The following is a 12,970-nucleotide window of genomic DNA, read 5'->3' as shown; positions in this document are numbered from 1 at the left end:
GGGTTAACAGCAGCAGCAATTACATTTACTTAAAGACTTAAGTGAAAGCCAATTCAAAAACAAAAGTTGTTTTCCGTAAAAGTCTCCCCTAACCTCACGCAGAATCAGCTAGAACTGCCGCTGGCACAGCCGGCGAGGCCGTTACTCTGTGGCAAGCGGGCCAGTACACTGGGCAAGAGGCCCACCGCACAGAGCACTCTGTCTCCTCTTAGCCTGTTTTCTTTACTGTTTCTCGTTACAGGTACTGTCTGAAAATTAAGGCAAGAACTAGAATCAGTTTCTAGTAAGTCAAGTTTCCATCTCAAATTATATTTATTTCACACTGTAACAGCAAAGGTGACACTATTCTGAGAAAAGATAAAAATTCTCTAAAATAAACAGGTTAAAAAAGATTGCTGTACAATAACTGTTAAAAAGCAAAGAGAGGGAGACACATACACCTGCAATTTCTAGTCCATTTTAAGTATCTTGTAACTCAGATTTTTAAAGACACGTATAAAAATGTTTAGTGTGGCCCTGTTTATAATAGCTAAAAATGGGAAACAACCTAAATGTCTAAAAACAGGGAAAGTGGGACTTCCCTGGTGGCGCAGTGGTTAAGAATCCACCTGCCAATGCAGGGGACACGGGTTCGATCCCTGGTCTGAGAAGATCCCACATGACACAGAGCAACTAAGCCCGTGTGCCACAACAACTGAGCCCACGCACCACAACTACTGAGCCTGTGTGCCTAGAGCCCATGCTCCACAACAAGAGAAACCACCGCAGTGAGAAGCCCGCGCACCACAAGAACAGTAGCCCCCGCTCGCCGCAACTAGAGAAAGCCCACGCACAGCAACAAAGACCCAACACAGCCAAAAGTAAAATAAATAAATAAATATATTTATTTATTTTAAAAAATAATTTAAAAAATAAAAATAGGGAAGGGCTTCCCTGGTGGCGCAGTGGTTGAGAGTCCGCCTGCCGATGCAGGGGATGCGGGTTTATGCCCCAGTCCGGGAGGATCCCGGAGCCTCCTAGCTGCCACGGAGCAGCTAGGCCCATGGGCCGTGGCCACCAAACCTGTGTGTCCGGAGCCTGCGCTCCACAACGGGAGAGGCCCACCGCGTACAGCAAAAAAAAAAAAAAAAAAAAAAAAAAAAAGGAAACTGATTAAACTATGGTATATGTATATAAAGTGTAATACATGAATTATAATCCATAACGATGAAATTCTATTCTGCTGGTAACAGTGAGGATAAGAAACGTACATACACCAAGGTAGAAGATCTTTAACATCTTTTTTATAGGTTACAAAACAACGTATAGTAGGTCCTCTGGTTTTTAAAATGTTTTCTTTAATGTATACATATATGTACACCAAAAATATTCTGGAAGGATATACATGCCAAAATATTTAGAATTTGGACCTCCTACTTTTTAAAAAAACTCTATTTTCTATAGCTTCTACAAAAAATACTTCTTTTGAGGGCAAAATACAGTCATGAGTAAAAGAACTAAAGAGTGCTACTACAAAAGAGAGTAAGGTCTCCAGTCACTCGTAACTTCAAGACTGAGACTTAAAGGAAACATTGACACTGTCAGTAAGATTTTAGGAAGGCTGTTTGCCTCCCGTGACAGCTTAAGAACCCCTAAACTGCTTCAGCTGACTAGCAGACAGCAGGCCGATGATGCTTTTAGACTAAGAAGAGAGAACCTATACAGAACCTGGGAATCTGGGTGAATGCGCTTTACACATTATTTTAATACATATAAAACATTACACCCTACTGTCTTTAAAGGTAAGAACAATACATCTCTTTTAAAGGTGCACTGGTTCCTATTTTCATCCTACTCAGACGGGTCTTGGCATCATCGAGGGGCTTTAGGGACCATCTCACCGTCTACAGACGGACAAGCAGCCACCAGCAGAATAAAAGCAAGCAGTGCGACGTGCTAAGGGTAATTGTTCTGCGAAACTTCTCTTCGGTGACGCACAAGTATATCTGGTATGTACTGGGTAACAAAATACGGCATTTCTGTGGGACCGGGTCAAAAAGTTTGAAAGTTACTGAAATGGGTCTTAACGCTGTCAGCCATCAAAGTGGTCTAACTTTGCGGGATAAAGGAAAGACCATTATTTCCTTTTAACCCTAAAAGCATAAAACCAAATTTTAAGTCTCTATCAGAGCCTTAAGATGTATGAAAAGTAAATCGTTCTGTCTTATAAAACCAAAAAACTCGAGACAGGGAAAAAATTGTATTTCCTCTGCTTAGTGGTGCTTCCCTGTATCAGATTGCTTGGTGGGCAGAGATGAAGAGAAGGGAGAAGTATCAGAAAGAGCTTTCAGGAGCCTTGAGAGAAGGTAGAGCAGATAAAGGCAGAAGAACACGCACTGTCTTTAGCAGAAAGAACATATATAAATCATGGAGCAGAGGGCAGACAAGTTGAAGTTCATTTTCTTAGTCCAAAGGGCTCAAATCATACAGCAGAGGTAAAGAGCTCCTGACCCCTCAGCTAGGCCTGCCCTGAATTTTATTTTCTCAGGGTGTGAAGTCAGTTTAAGAGAGAGCCCATTTACACCCATGGTAGAAACAAAATAGCTCTAAAGACACTTTCTACTAATAACCTTTAGAAAGTCCCCCAGGTGGGATTGTTACTGAGTCTCTGCTTCATAAAAAGAAAGCCAGAGTATACGGTGTATATTTATTACCTAGAGCTGGATGCTTTCTGTTAGTTAGAAAGCAGATCAACAGCATATTTTGTTTTCTTTCAAGCCCCAGCTTCCCCTCACATCCATCTCCCCATCCAGTGGTGCTTTTAAATTTACGTGAGCCTCAAAGGAAAAAAGAAATCTTGCTCATCGTATTACATTGTATTACACTCCATCCCTGGAGTCAGAATGAAGTTCATCCTAAGGCCACTGCAGAATCTGAATTAAGTGCAAGGGATGAGTCTAGCCAAGTCTATCAGAGCTTCTAATGTAAAACTCTGTGCTTCCAAAGTGCCCAGTGATTTAAGAGAGCTCCAGGTCTGCTAATACCAGTGAGACCATAAGACTCCATATGCATTCAGTGGGCTAATTAAAACCACTTTCTAAATATGCAAGGGAAGAAAATATAGGTGGTCACTTTTCTGTGTCAATGAGTAAATGACATATCCTTACAAGATAAAATTGGACCACATCATCTGTTTGAAGTTTCTGCCTAAAAACATGTATGTATTCTCATTACTAAACAGATACCTTTCAGGTTCAATATGAACCTGCTTGGGGTAGCTTTTCTTGCAGTGAGTTGATGCAACATACTACAAATATCTCAAGGACTTGAAGTGTGAGCACAGTTTCTAAAGATGGACACTACAAATGAGGTTAACTTTTGAAAGGACTGTTCCTGCATTTGAATGGATCTTTTGAGAAGTTAATTTCAGAGTTAATTTGCTACAGGGTTTTAAACACACAACCTTAACACCTTACCCCAGAATCTGCCAAAACAGTTCTGTCCCTTAGGCTGGTCCTACTAACTAGGACAGATTAATGATGGCAATGAACAAGAACAGAGAGTGTTAAAATACCTTCTTTAAAAATTATGCCAAATATTCCCAGGGTCATCTAAATCCAGTGCTTAGAAAAAAAAACCACCTAACATACTGCCAATTCTTATCAGTTAAAACAAACGGATTTATAGAATCTTAATTTTAATGATACATGGATTCCCCTGGTTCTGTAATGTTTTCATCTGTCTGTCATGCCTCTACACTCCAACTAAGAATACCCTTGGGATTTTAGAGTTATGCCATCAAAGATTTTCCCTTCTAGTAGGGACAAGAAAAAAGACAGAGGCTGTTCCAATTAAGCCACCTCTGTTTTATTTCCACATTTTCTCCCTCTCTACTTGCTGTTACTTCATAGTGATCTAAAACATCAAAACGGTCTTGGTTAAGTTAAAGGTATTTTTAAAAAGTTGGGGTCTTTGTATTTTAAAAAGGTACTGTTTTTGTTCACTCAGGTAGCAGTACTTCTTATAAGGCATATACCTGCATACCAGAAGCCAGATTTACTGGAAGTGTCTAATGTCATTTGTAGATAAAGATATTCAAGCTGAAAATAAAGAGCATTATTCCTATAAGAGAAGCTACGATTCAAACCAAAATGGCCAGCCTAAGAAAATGGATTTAAATAAGTTAAATCTAGCTAGTTTTTACCCATCCAATAACTGTCTGAGGTCAGGGAATGGAGCTACCTTTGTAAAGGACCCAACAGGAAGATGCAGAGTGACACATCACTTCACTCCTTGCTCACCAGAGGAAAAACGAACCTGCCTTAGACATTAACTACCAGGAATCATCTAGAATGCCTTTCAAAGAACTTTTTTATTCCTATACCTGTAAATTATATCTCAATTTAAAAACCAGTATCCTAAGGCTCACAAGGCATTAAATCTAAGTCACTGGAGTTAAAATTCAAGATCTTCAATGCAAACACAGATTTGAGTTTTGAAAAATACCACTAGACCCCAATTTCCTTACTTTTTGTAGCTAGAAATCTAAGACTGCTTTCTAGCTAATACCATGTCATAGCATTTACTCAGAAAAATATTTTCCAGCTAAAAGATACAGGGAGGAAAATTATTCTTCTGTTCCTATGATTCAAGAGAAGTCTAGAACCTAGTAGCCCTGGGTATATGTAGCAAAGCCCATCAGAGCGTCTGAGCTGTCTTCTGGGAGGCAGCGCACCCCGTGGGCAGGAGCCACACTCACGCTCAGACTCTGGGGCGCCCCAGGCTGCCTCTCACCAGCTCTGTATCTTTGGGCAAAGGGACTTGATTGTTCCGTGCCCCAACTTTTCCATCTGAAAAGCAGAGATCATAACAACCACCAAACTAACAGGAAGAAAATGTACAAGTAGATTCAAAGTTTCTCTTTACATAACTAATCTGGCAAGTCGGTTCACATTCTTCAGTTCACATTCTTCAGCTTCCTAGAACCTAGGAAAAAAAGAGGCCCATACTATCTCCATTTTACAGATAAACATGACTTACTTGTGGCACAGTTCGAAACAATTCAAACACCTCGTGTCTTATTTCCCAGTACTTGCCAATGTTATCACATTTAGGAGGAAAAGGTGAGTTCTGGAAATTAATTATAAATAAGAGTTTTAAATCTCTCTTACAATGAAAACAAACTTCCAAATGAAAGTTCTTTATCTTACAAGAAAAAAATTCTAAACTTAAGTATCTCAAGAAAAACACAGGAGGGGCTTCCCTGGTGGCGCAGTGGTTAAGAACCCGCCTGCCAACGCAGGGGACACGGGTTCGAGCCCTGGTCCGGGAAGATCCCACATGCCGCGGAGCCGCTAAGCCCGTGCGCCACAACTACTGAGCCCGCGCTCTACAGCCCGCGAGCCACAACTACTGAGCCTGCGTGCTGCAACTACTAAGGCCCGTGCGCCTAGAGCCCGTGCTCCGCAACAAGACAAGCCCCTGCAATGAGAAGCCCACGCACCACAACAAAGAGTGGCCCTCGCTCACCACAACTAGAGAAAGCCCATGCACAGCAACAAAGACCCAACACAGCCAAAAATAAATAAATAAAATAAATTTTAAAATAATAATAATTAAATAAATAAATAGACACAGGAAATGGCTTAACTTAGTCTCTTAAGGAAACTTACCCGTTGGCCCTACCTTCGAATTAAAAGATACCGTTTTCATTAACAATACACTTTGTCATGTAAATTAATAAAATTAAGGATCCACTAGTAATGACATGTTTTATTATTTCCCCCTTTGTACACAATTGTCAACAAGCAGCCAAATGTCCCTAAACTGGATATTTTTATGCTATAAACATAATGATCTACTCCAGTGCTCACGATTCAATTATTCAGTACTTAACTTTCCGTTTTAAAGTTTTCCCCTGCCTTTTGTTGCTCTAGTTCTCCCTGGGTTCACTCAGACTCATTACTTGGGAGGGGGAGGGATAAACTGGGAGACTGGGGTTGACATAAACACACTACTATATGTAAAAGGGATATAACTAATAAGAATCTACTGTATAGCATAGGGAACTCTACCCAATACTCTAATGACCTATCTGGGAACAGAATTTTTAAAAAGTGGATATATGTGTATGTACAACTGAATCACTCTGCTGTATAGCAGAAACTAACACAACAGTGTAAGTGAACTATACTCCAATAAAAATTAATTAAAAAAAAAAAGACTCATTACTCGACAGCACCAGATGCCAGTAAATGTGCTGAAACGAAGTGTCAGAGGGTCGTGACCACCCATGAGGGATCTACTGGTGAGTTCAGATTACCATGACAGGTAAAAAGTACCTGCAGGGGCTTCCCTGGTGGCGCAGTGGTTGAGAGTCCGCCTGCCGATGCAGGGGACATGGGTTCGTGCCCCGGTCCGGGAGGATCCCACATGCCGCGCAGCGGCTGGGCCCGTGAGCCATGGCTGCTGAGCCTGTGCGTCCAGAGCCTGTGCTCCACAACGGGAGAGGCCACAACAGTGAGAGGCCCGCGTACCACAAAAAAAAAAAAAAAAAAAAAAAAAAAAAAAAAAAAAAAGTACCTGCATTGACTGTTACTTATTACAAGGGCAATCCAGTCCATCCTTCACACTAATGATTACAGAGTGGTTTAACCACTGAATTTCTTTGGACAAGTAAGAACCAGACAAGTGAACCCACAGGTTGAATAACAATACACTGTTTTCTTCTGTAAGAAGAAGAAAGGTATTAGGGAGTGAAGGTCATTCTCTACAAACAGCAATTAAAACAAACCAAAACTATAATACTGAGGAGTATTACTCAAAATAAGGGATCAGAAATGTTTGATTTTTTTAAAAATGACAATTTATACTCCTGTTCTCAAACATCAAAATTGTAGATATAGGGAAAAAAGATCAATACAAAAAAGATCTACTGTACCTTTGAACTAACGCAAACATCATATAGCAGGACTGACATACAGACACAAGTAAAGAAATATTCAGGGTGATACCGTGAAAGTAATCACCACATACTCTCTTTAATGAATAGTATTATAACTCAAAAGAATAATGAAGACTCAATTCTGTTAGTTTTATAATTAGATGTTCATGGCAGCCTCTAATCTTTGGTTTTCTTCCAAAGAAAAAAGAGATTCCCTAGTTTAACCAAAAGCTCAATTACTTTTCTGTTAATCTTAAGGGAGAAAAAAAAAAAAAAACCTGAAGGGAAAAAAAAAAAGGTGATAGGAAGATTTAATAGGGGGGATAAAAGCTACAGAAATTTAAGTCTCCATGTAAAAGGATCTAGTCTGCACTGGTGCATCAACTGCTCCTGAATGAGTATTACCTACATGACAGTTACTGATTTTGTTCTCCCTGAGGGAATTACTTTGGATTTCTGGTAAAGACTGGATATAGGTCAAATCCTATTACTGAGAACTAATTAAAGTACAAATTACTTTGGCTGTGGAAGAACTGTGATCTATGGAATTCTGCTTTAAGTGATGAGGCTAGGGCTTAGGAATCTTTGCCACTGAGGAGTTTCTGTCTTAGGGTGACACCTGTTAAGGGTCAAATCTTCAGGTGCATAATTTAATAGCAGCATCCCTTCAGTGTCAGCTTCCTTGCCCCACTGCAGACCAGGTGCTCAAGTGCACAGGAGGCATACTGAAGCACCCAGGAAACCAAAGTTCAAACCAAAGTTTGAACTTTCCCCTTTCCCCTCTCCCCCCACTCCACTCTGCTTCCCACAGGTGTTCTTTTCAGAACAACATAATGAAAACATAAACACAATTAAAAATAGGACTTCGCATACACATACATTATATATTCCGAATGCTTGTACGGTTTCTCTTAAAAACATGGAAAGCTTATCTGTAAGAGACGTGGCAGCAGCAAAATATACTTGTCTTAAGGACAATTAATGTTTAGAAACGATTAGACAATAAGCTGGCTTCTGAAATACCAAATAGGGGTTCAAAGATGGGTTTTCAAAGGTCCATGAAACTTTTAACATACAAATTCTGGGGTGTGTGTATGTATGACTATGTGCAGACATAGGCTGTTTTGCTGGGGAGAGGGTGTGTGGCTTCCTCAAAAAGGCCATGACTCAAAAAAACAAAACAGGTTAAAAACACTGCAATCAAATAAGATCACTTCTCTTTATTCAAAAAAATTTTCATTACACGGAAGTAACTGGGTTATTTAACTCAAGCAATGAAAACAGCAGATACTCTGGACCATACTTCCTACCTCTGTGTCCCAGGAATCGTGAAAGACAGGGTTTCTACTACTCCTTTTGGTCTGTGGGGGGAGATGGTGGTCTTCTTCACTGCCATTCCTTCTCCTTTTCCTGAAATTAAATCACAAGGAGAAAAAAAAAAAAATTCAACAATTGACCTTCTGGACACTTCAAACTGTAAACCATGACAACATATAAATTGGCCCTGTTGCCTGAAAAGAGATAAATCATCGTACGATATCCCAATAGGTAAAAAAAGTTAAAAGCACACCGTCGCCAGGCACGAAGAACAAAAATATAAAAGAGCAACAGTATGGTCGAGCTTAAATTAGTAAAACTCATTTCTAAAAAAACGCTTGACAATTTGAAATGCCTGCTGGGAACAAATAAGATCAGGAAGACATTAATGACTAAGCTCTCAAACTCCACCTAATTAATGTGATCTTTTCCTACACTTCCTGAAGTTACAATTCCAAGTTACCTAATTTTACTCCTGTCCTTACGACAACACGACGACATCTAAGACAGGAGTGACTGCCTTCGCCTATTTACACTTAAAATCCTGATAAAAACGGTGCTACACAGGAAGAGCATTCGAGGTTCTGGTAGCCTCTAATCTGTCATTTTCTTTCATCCCTGATTTTTCCCCAATTATCACATTAACACAAAGCCTCTCTGCCCTCTAACATATTAAATTATTTTTCTGGACAATCACTGGAAAGGCTGCTCTTGGACACATTAACTTGATTATGCTGGCTACACCACCTGGTATTACCAGAAGTTACTTCACCAGGTTGTTACTGTGAGATTGTAGCACCAGCCACTTAAAATGTCCAGGTTACAAGAAAAATCACACATATTTCTCAGTCAAGTGTTCTGAGATGTACAAGAAAGACAAAATTTGTATGTTTTCTATGCAAGAATCAAGTGCTATCAGGACTTCCAAACCCCAGTTAGAAATGAGAAATAAATTAAAGGAGGTATAATTTTAAGTCAAATTACATGGAACTGTGTTGTCCAATACAGTAGCCACGAGATATATTTGTTAATTTAAATTAAGATTAATGCTGGCTCGAGGCCAATTTATACAAAGCAGCACAATCTATTATAATGAAAACTCTTCAGCGTTCACGTTTCTATAGCTAGAGGGTAAAAGAACTTTTTGGAAAGTACTGAATTTGAACATACAGTATCTTCTATACAGTTATACTTTCTATGTGAGTAGGGTGGCTTACTGTGGTAGGCCCTTAACCCTAAGGCTCTGAGTTGAGGTCTGGACATCGGAGAAAATTTAAGTTATCACCCCGAGCTCAATCCTCTGTACTTGTGAATACATCTCACTTTTTTTTTTTTTTTGCGGTACGCGGGCCTCTCACTGTTCTGGCCTCTCCCGTTGCGGAGCACAGGCTCCGGACGCGCAGGCCCAGCGGCCACGGCTCACGGGCCCAGCCGCTCCGCGGCACATGGGATCCTCCCGGACCGGGGCACGAAGCCGCGTCCCCTACATCGGCAGGCGGACTCTCAACCACTGCGCCACCAGGGAAGCCCTACATCTAACATTATTAATGAACGAGTATGGATCCAGTTTAGGCTTGGAATGATAAATAATGGGTGTGCAGTTCTGATAAAGCATTAACCAACCTGCAGAGGGCTACACCACTTACCTCATCTAAGACTCAGTTGTTTATAAAATAAGATCTCCTTATCTTTCTCTCAGGGGATTAGATCTTATCCTGAAATACTGGAGGTTAAAAACTAGATAAATATCGGGGTTTAATTATCATTAAATGGATGTGCTAGTTGAACCAAGAAATTGCTACGTTCGTTCTAATATGACCACTTACAGAGCACTGTCTGATGGAAGGCCCGCTGATGCGCAAAGAGAAACTCCTCAAACAACAGCGTCTTGGTCCCCAAACTACTCCTTTATCAGTATGCCAACAGCTGATTGTGCCTGGGCAGCTGAGTCACTCTAACCAAACTCATGAGCATGACCAAAACTCTCCAATTTCCTCTTTGATAATGGGGGATAAGATACATCTTTCTAGCGACAAGACTATGAATGTCAAGAGGATAGGCTGGTTTTGAAGATTTCAATTAAACTCCGGGAAAGTCTCATGAAATATCCCTGCCTCATAATCAGTTGATTTCTCCAGGTACCAGAATCATCTCTTTGGCCTCCTGGGAGTCCTCCTCTTTGCATGGCACTAGATTAAGGATGAGCCCTACCTGTTCTTCATTCTCCTTTTTCTAATAAGCTCTTGGCAGATTTCACCCTTGAAACATTTCTCTTTCAACAACATCATTAATAGTTGTCAAAACTACAGCTTCATGCTTAACCCTATCCACACAGTCAGACTGTAACTTTTAACATTAATGCCATAGACCAGGTTATAATTTGAGCAGCCACCCTATAACTGACTACATTCTCCGTAGCCATCTAGTTATAGATTATTGTTTAGCACCTGTTACTTCTAAGGATGGCAGAAATACATCACTTTTCCTCATTTCATTTCTCTCCAATCTTCCTGTCATCTCCTAGAGACCAAGAATAGAAGAAATCCTAGAGTACGGAGACTAGTGGTTTTCAATTTTTAAAAAGTAACAGAACTCTTTCGTCCTACCAAAAAACCCCCCCAAAAATCCCTCCGTTTCCATAAGAGATAAAGGATCTGTTTCAAAGTAGAAGCCTCCCTCCCACAAACCCACCCCTCTTGCAGTTTGAAAAACCACCGTCTTAGACCAACCCTTCATCTTAAAATTGAGGAAACAGATCCAGAGAGCAGAACTGACTTGGAGACGCTAAGACAGCTGGAGCTGGTCCATCACACTCCACGACGCACGGGTGCAGAGAAACCCCTGCCAAATCAAATGACTTCTTTTATAGTAAAGAAATTACCATGTTGAGATTGTGTGAACTAGATAAAAGGAATCTGTTACTAGTATAAATACATTCAGATTACCGGTTTATAGCACAGAATAAAAGAAATATTTTGCTAAGAAATATTTCGACTTTTTCAGATATGTGAGACATCCCAAGGGACTACTGGAAGTACAAACTAGGTTTGGGAAGGAAAAAAACGGCAGTTAGATCAGGCTTACTGTACCTAAGGATCCTGTGACTAATTCCAGTAGCAAGTTGGTACACCTGGACCCTAATTTCAAATTTGGTCCACTCTTCTTTAATATACAAGTAGAGGCTTTATGCCCCATTCACTGCATGACCCAAGTCAACATGCAGAAGTTTGGATAACCCTAGATTTTCGCTATTGGCCCAAATAACTTCAGGCTGCTTACGAGAATCTCAATGCTATGAATTTACCATGCTCCAGAGTAGGGTCCTTGTGGAAAGACTATCAATTACATTCAAAGCCAATGGAAACACAGAAAGACAAGAAAAGATCCAGCATAATCTACCAAGGCAATCCTATCTCATTCACTTAAGCCTCATTGAGATTTTACAGAATAAAGGAAAAGAGCAGTGAACCTAGGAAGACCCACTGAGCTCTCTAAATCTCTTTCCTCTTCACAAATATGAAAGACTGAACTTGCTGATCTACAGTTTTCAGTTCAAACTCCACGATGAGGGATTTTTCTAATTTCGAATAAAGCCGATCCTCTTCATTCTGGGGTATAATCCCAACTTTCTCCTCCCCACCTGTTTACAGGGGGAAATAAGGGGAAAAAGAAAAAGAAAAATCCCAGCTTGGTCCGGACTGTCCTCAGTCCGTGTCAAGGAGTCGTAACACCTCCTGAATTATGACCCGGGCCTAGGCTCGGGGAAAAAGTAGTGCATCACGATACAACCCTACCTCCCGCCTTCCAAGTCAAACGGCTCCGCATCCAAACAGCTTAGAATCCTGCCTGTTCTTAACGCTACAGCCGAGAGAGAATCCACAAGCCACTTTGGTCCTCGGCCCTTCTGTGTTCACAACCGCCCAGGACACAAGTTCTTCGGTCTAACCTAACCCTTTCCTGCTGCGGGGTTAAGCCCAAGCCTTCTTTCTGACCTTGGGGAGACCAGCTCCCCGCCCCGTCCTCTCACAGACGCCCTAGGGGCTCCTCTCGAAGATCAGACATTCCTCCCATCCCCCTACCCTCCTAAATTTAGGACAGGGAAGCTTTAGGGCCACCGTCTCTCTTCCGGGACCGATCAGACTTCATTCCAAATAGGGAAATATGGGGGGGAAAGATGGGGTCGAGAGAAACCTGGGCCCTGGGGAGTCACTCGTTCAGCGCCCCCAGGGACCAGGTATCCGATCACCCGCGCATCCCTCTCCCCTCCTCCCCCGGACTGCAAAGCACCCAGATGGAGACCTGCCAGGCCCACGGTTGCTCGGACCCCGCGTCACGCGCCCCCTCGGCTCCAACCTCCAAGACACAACAACCGGCGAGTGGCTGGAAAGGAAGAGGGTCCCCTGCGGTCTCACCTGGGGCGGAGGCGCTCGCTCATGTTAGCTGATGGAGGCGAGCGACGCGGCGCCGCTCCGCGAAGAGAGAGAACAGAGGGTGTTGTGTTCCGGCGGCCGCCACGCCCACACCCTCGGGCCTTGGCTCTCACCGCGGCTCCGGTGGAAGCGGCCGGCGGTGAGTACCCCTCTGTGGGACCCGTACCACCTCTACTTCCGGCGTCTGCTCCGCGCCCCCCCATGTCGCAGCCGCCGTGGTACCGCCCACCCGCGGCTGCGCAGTGGCGCGACCCCGGCCGCGCCGACCAGTAACCCCGCCCACAGGAAGAGGCGGGCTCGG

At 42.2% G+C, this 12,970-nt stretch overlaps 1 protein-coding gene across 3 annotated transcripts in view; it reads right to left on the bottom strand.

The window, feature by feature from the left end:
- VCF1 (VCP nuclear cofactor family member 1) overlaps nucleotides 1-12,970 on the bottom strand; it is a 17,105-nt gene extending 4,135 nt beyond the window's left edge. Inside the window, exons 1-3 of one of the 3 annotated variants that reach the window (XM_067020596.1) lie at nucleotides 12,652-12,915; nucleotides 8,233-8,332; nucleotides 5,020-5,109 (exon numbers count right to left, since the gene is read on the bottom strand). In XM_067020596.1, coding sequence (XP_066876697.1) covers nucleotides 5,020-5,109; nucleotides 8,233-8,332; nucleotides 12,652-12,872 — 411 coding nt within the window. In that variant the 5' untranslated portion in view covers nucleotides 12,873-12,915. Of the gene's footprint in view, nucleotides 1-5,019; nucleotides 5,110-8,232; nucleotides 8,333-12,651 lie in introns of all 3 variants that reach the window. The other 2 variants (XM_059049024.2, XM_067020597.1) reach the window with 2 other exon arrangements.

This window comes from Kogia breviceps, chromosome 19 (genome assembly GCF_026419965.1).
Source record: "Kogia breviceps isolate mKogBre1 chromosome 19, mKogBre1 haplotype 1, whole genome shotgun sequence".
Taxonomy (NCBI): Eukaryota; Metazoa; Chordata; class Mammalia; order Artiodactyla; family Physeteridae; genus Kogia; species Kogia breviceps.
Note: the sequence above shows the minus strand (reverse complement) of the source record. Positions and strands in the feature narration are given on the sequence as shown.